Below are 6,047 nucleotides of genomic sequence, written 5' to 3'. Positions count from 1 at the left end.
TTCCCTGACGGAACGATTAACGTCCTTGGAGAAAAATAGAGAATCAAACTAGGGATGCACGATATTATCGGCATGGTATCGACCGATATTAGCGATCAAAGTTAAATATTGGACCTCGGCCATTCCATCAAAATAACTCGGATATAAAAGCACAGTTTTTATTTTTATATAGTGATCAATCATTTTCAGCCCCCTTTTTGGCATTTGCATTTGGTAGCAGGCCAAATTGACAAAGATCATGCAGAATAATGTATTTTAATTCCACAGCAGAGAAAGATGTGTAGTCTCTAAAGTAGGTCTAAGAAAAAAATATTGGTATCAGTTATCGGCTAAGTAAGTTTTAACATATTGAATATCGGCTAAAAATCCAATATCGTACATCCCTAGATCAAATGGAACAATAAGACACAACTAACTTGTTTATTTTCTTGGATATGTTTATTAAAAAAAAAAGAAAATAGTCAAACATACAGTTGTTATATATTTAGTATAATTTAGATGCTTGTAACTGAAAAAGATGCTGACCCAGTGAAACATTTCAGAAGCTGTTGTGGTTCGTCTGAAAGACGGGACGTCGGGTTGAACTGGAATGTTTACAGTGCGAAGTTAACAAACAGGATGAACAGTATCGAGAACACATTTATCAACGGGACGCTTCCAAATAAACACGTGGAGGACGGGAGGTGGCGATGGAGCTGAGCTTTAACTCGATTCTTGCAGGTATTAAAATAAAAAAAAAAGCGACAGCCTTGGTTCTAAACATGTTTTCTGAGGATTTTATTTTATTTTTCGTTGCGAGCACAATTGTTCCTCACGCCTGCAGAAAGGTGTGAAGCATCTTTCTTTTATTGCACAATCACACCCTGAGCTTTAGAACAAGGGGAAAAGCAACAGCAGCTTTGTGGCAAAGGCACAGTGATTGTCCCGGATAGAAAAGAAAAACGACTGATGCTCCGGACAGTTTTCTTTTCTTTTACCGTTACTCTGCTTTAGCAGAAACGAAACATCTGTTCAGGCACATCAAAGCAGGTAGACCAACCGTACTTTTGCCAAAAACGTCCTTGTTTTGTTCCCCTTCAAAAAATGTCAGTCTTAATGAAAATAATACTTCAAACAGAACAAACCATTGTAGAAGTGTTAGTCAAAGCCGACTTGTCATGTAACAAAGTTATTAGATTAAAACGAGGAAATCAAGCTGTGGTTTCAGGAAACTGCAAAGTCTCGAGACAGAATAAGGTCTAAACCAGTCGCTACGCACACATTTACAGACTGAATCTAAAATTTGGGTTGTAGTGTTAAAGTTCAAATGACGGATGTAACTTTACACACTTTTCCCCAAAAGATTTGACCAATTCTACATGAAAAAAACACTTTATATGCTTTTTGTGCCAAAAAAGCTGTTTGGGACTGCATGAAAATTTGAGGCTTTGGTATTTGTTTTTTATGTACTAAGAATAGGAACAAAATAAAAACCTGAGTTGTTTGTTGTGGTAGCTTTAAACTGGTGGTTTAAACTTCTTAAAGGCACCTTTGTTCATGAGGGCACAGAACAAACACGATTGTTGGTGCAACATTTACACACTTCCAAAGCTTCGTTGGCTACAAACCTTTTCTTGCTAAACATTCTTCTCACAGCCTCTTTGGTTTTAGCTGCTGTGAAGTCAAAGATGAATCCAAAGATTTAATGCTGAGTGTGAAAAGTAGAGCTAGGAACATAATGCTACTCCCAGAGTAAAAAAGAAGAAAGTGCCCCAAGTTGTGGAGGAAAATCGCCATAGCAACAGAGGCACTGCTTCAATGTTTTGTAGAATCTGCAACATGTCACCGTCAGTGTTTCGGAGCCCTTGAAGGGTTTTAATGACCGAGAGGCAACACTTTTCCGATCTTTGTCGAGGATCGACGTCAAATCTGAGATTCAGTCCCATCGTTTTGGTCTGGAAGTGGAGCTTCTTGGTGATACAAGTGTTTTCGGTTAGGTTGAAATTTTTTGCCCACCAAGCCTCAGATTTATGCCACAAAATCATGAAAGTGGAGTGAATCTATATATTGATAATATGTTAAGCATATTATTGAAACGGCTATTCATTGTTGATTTTATTTTTTTTAACTAGCAAGAAAAGTAACTCTTCCTTTTGTAAGTTCATAACTCTTAAATGTGTTAAAGTCACATGAAAAAAGTAAAATATATTCCTGCTTCTCTTCCTGGAAAATCCTCAGCTGTTCCCAGGTCAGCTGGGAGAGTCATTGTTCCTTTTTAAAGAGAGAAAACTATTTCTGAGGTCAATCTAACGACAAGTCTGTTTAAATCTGTACAAAGTTTAAGTTAAAAAAAAAAACAGCAAATGAAGACGAGATGAAACTGGACTCTGTAGCCTCAGAGAAATGCTGAATGGACTGGACTTGTACAGCACCTTTCCATCTTGTCAACATATTTAAAGCGCTCTACAATCTGTGCCTCATTGACCCATTCATACAGCACTCTGCTAGATCTATACAAAGCTAATTGATTAGCTTTAGTCTAAAGAGACTAATCAGTGTTTTATCACATTCATACACTGATGGGACACACATCGGAGGCAATGAGGGTTCAGAGTCTTGCCCAGGGACACTTCAGCATGTGGCTGCTGGTGGAATCAAACCCCCAACTCTCGCATTGGAGGACGACTGCTCTAACCACTCAGCCACATCCTTAGGAAGAGGAAACCAGTATTGACTGGACAGCTTAAAATCCTGTAAGAATTGAATCATATCACTCTACTCTCAATCATTTTGTGGTGTTTTGGGGAGACTTTCTGACATCTCATTATTTTAAACAGATTTTAGGGGTCTTCAGTGCTTGGGTGGGATTTGGGGACCCAATTAAAGACAGACAAGTTCAATTCGGTTAATGAACTTCCTGGATCTTTTAAAAACTCCACGACAGACGCATCCAGACTCACAAACCTCATTTCAGGTGACACTGCTGATGGACAATCGGATCCTGAAACCTGTTTGTGGTTCTTTTTATTCGTTGTAGCAAAAGAGGCGAAAGATGCACGCAGTCCGTTTCTAGAAAAGCTTCCTGACCGACCGGACCAAACTCATCTCCTTTTTACTTTATTTTTCTACAAAAAAGGTTTTGTGTATAGAAAAATACACAAGGTTTAAAAAGTGCACTTAAAGCCATGTGCACTTCAGTATATAATAATGATGCACAAAGATGAATATAATGGGACGACGCTCTAAAAGGAGCGCCGTTTGTGTAGAAAGGTGGAAGTTTGCTCCACGCTGGGAACTTTGTGCGAGAAGGAGCACTTCTGCAGCCGGCGCTTTCCCATCGGTCCAGGTGAAGCGCTGAAGAAATGACATCAGGTGCGCCTCTATAAAAATCTATAGAACAGAAATATCCTAAACATTTTGTTTCTGCTCGGGCTTGAGGACAATACTGATGTGAGACTCTCAGTCAGAACCTCAACACAAGGTTATTTCTGAGTCAACGTGGTAGTTAAACTCCAAAAATACATTCACTGTGGACACTGGAGGTGGCGAGGGTCTGGCACACGTGCTCGTGTGGTTTTATTCAAAGACTTCCCTCGAGTTCATCAGTCTGTTAATCATCCCGTCTCCCTGATCGTGTGTTAGTGACCGAGGTGTTGGACCCAGAGCATCAGAGCAACATGTACTGGTTGTCTATGGCCCGCTTGCGGCTGCGGTCGGGCTCCAGCTCGTAGTCTGAATCCCGCTGAGGGATGATGGGAGCGTGGGGGGTACGGAGCAGAGGCCTTCGGCCCACCGACTCGCTCCGCCTCAAGGGAAGGGGCACTGACGGAGTGGGTTCAGGTGCGGGGACGGTCCGAGCCAAGTGGGCGCTGGGACTGGAGGTGGAGGAGGTGGTGGTGCTGCTGGAGGTGGAGCAGAACGGGGGCGGCTGAGTGGAGCTGCGAGCCAGGCTGCAGTGAGCCAAGCTGGGCTCCGAGCTCCACCGGTGGAGGGAGAAGGGGGCGAGGAGAGCGCCCGAGAGCTGACCTGAGGAACAGAGACAGGAAATGAGCTCACAAGAGAACCTTGTTTTGTTTTCATCGTGAGACGGCGTCGCCGTAAACATCAGCTCCAACACTGTTTTAAGCCACTTCACATGAAACTCCTGACTTTTGAAACATCACCTGCGCTGTCTGCGCACGAGCTGCAGCACGTTTTGGGACGGCAGCTGCGGTCGGACTACCAGGAAACGCTGCGACTCGTGGTGAGAACAGCTGACAGAGGCTGTGTACGAAATGCTTACTCACTCATAATCACTTCTACGTAGGGGACAGCACTGAGTTTTTACATTTCCAACACTACTTGAACGCAGCGTACTTCATAATGATGCACAGAGTATTTTCTGTCAGGTGTGGCAAATATAAACGGCATCAATTTGAAACAGAACACACACCTTTTGTAATTAATCCGTCTCCATCACACCTTTTGTTTGTTTGTACACAACCACGGGCTGCAGCTGCAACTATACAAACACCTTCAATGTGCTAAGACATGAATTAATATTACCAACCAATAATACTATTTCTGTCCTGAACAACTGATTTTAAAGTTACCTGCGTAATAACAACATGCCATGACAACATAATGGTTTATAATTTGAATTATTATAACTAAACAACATTTTTATGTTTAGACCTACCGTACTTGTTTTATATACAGGATTAAAACACATTTTCTCATTTATCAGCCCTGTAGCTCAGATAGAGGAAGCCATTTTATATTAGAATATTAAAGGCATTTTTAATGAGTCTAAATCTCAACGCGCTGCGGACGTTAGCCTCGACGGCTAACTGTCAGCTGAAGCCACAAAGCATTATGAAGGCACGATGCAGTGGCTGAAAAACTAAAGTTAAAATGTCGTTTTGCTTTATAGTGAAGGAGCAAACAATTCAAACGCAGCCGGACTCTTCTGTGAAAGCCTCGGTATTTTTAGAGACATTTCTCCTTTCTGCCATCCGGTGGGAGATGACCAGAATGTGCAACAACAACACATTTTCAGGCAATAAAACCACTGAATTCTCTGTTAAATGTGTAATATTAACGGTTTAATACCACAAATAGTTATGCATTCTTGATTTCTTAATGTTGTGGTCAAACTTGTTGAATAAATGAAATTTTTAGTGCTTTTTATGACTATAGCACACAAAACTTTATGTTTTTGCTATTTTAGTGTTTTAAAATTACTTTATAAAAATAAAATACAATTATCTGTGATGATTTTTAATTATTTATTTATTTACACTATGTCTTTAGCACCGTTTTAAAACAGTTTTGTTTCTTTGTTCTGCTCTTTCAGGGCTCGGTACACTAAAAACTTGCCGTTTTGATTTTAATTTTGTTTGAATATGAAGCTGGAATGACAATAAAGTATTCTTAATTTCTTAAATGTAGTTTCTTTTTTAAAGCATGTAAATGTAGCTGAAATCTCGTTTTTTTTCTTTCTGTTTCCGGTTGTTCACACGGTGAAGATGTCATTATAAATCCTGGAGTTTTATTCCAGTAAAGCAGCAGTAGTCCAGACTGACCGAGTCCTAATGACGCTCGTGTGGTGAAAATTGCAGCCTTGTGTCGACAAAAGAGAACTCTGAGAATTGTGGCGCACGGATAAAAGTGAGCAAGAAGCTCAGGAGAGAATCAAACAAGTAAAGGACCGACACGAAGCAGAATGAAAAGGGTTTGACTTACAGTAATGTATTTCATTTACTTTGCAAAGATTAGCTGCTTTACAATAAAAAAATGGCAAAGCAGGAAAATTATTTGAACTTTCTGACAGCTGAATGTGTGTGTGTGTGGGGGGGGGGGGGGTTACCTTGTGATGGGGGGCTGGAGCCTGCCACTACGAAGCTGGACAGCGTAACGGCGCCGGCTGCTCCGCACTCCAGCGGGATGGGGAAGAGGCGGAAATGGCCGAGCATGTCCATGACGGAGGGGAAGCGCAGGTGCTGCACCCTGCACTGACCCCATTCAGTCAGAGAGAGGCGCAGGTGCTGCAGCAGGAGAAAACCAAACCAGAGACATTTACAGGGAAT

General features: G+C 41.4%; 1 protein-coding gene across 1 annotated transcript in view; it reads right to left on the bottom strand.

Moving 5' to 3' along the window:
- Nucleotides 1-3,509: 3,509 nt before the first annotated feature.
- sh2b3 (SH2B adaptor protein 3) overlaps nt 3,510-6,047 on the bottom strand; it is a 51,447-nt gene continuing 48,909 nt past the window's right edge. Inside the window, exons 7-8 of the mRNA XM_037680312.1 lie at nt 5,828-6,005; nt 3,510-4,005 (exon numbers count right to left, since the gene is read on the bottom strand). Coding sequence (XP_037536240.1) covers nt 3,647-4,005; nt 5,828-6,005 — 537 coding nt within the window. The 3' untranslated portion in view covers nt 3,510-3,646. The remainder of the gene's footprint in view (nt 4,006-5,827; nt 6,006-6,047) is intronic.

This window comes from Nematolebias whitei, chromosome 8 (genome assembly GCF_014905685.2).
Source record: "Nematolebias whitei isolate Nwh7 chromosome 8, NemWhi1, whole genome shotgun sequence".
NCBI lineage: Eukaryota > Metazoa > Chordata > Actinopteri > Cyprinodontiformes > Rivulidae > Nematolebias > Nematolebias whitei.
The sequence above is the reverse complement of the archived record's forward strand: the minus strand, read 5'-3'. Positions and strand labels throughout refer to the sequence as shown.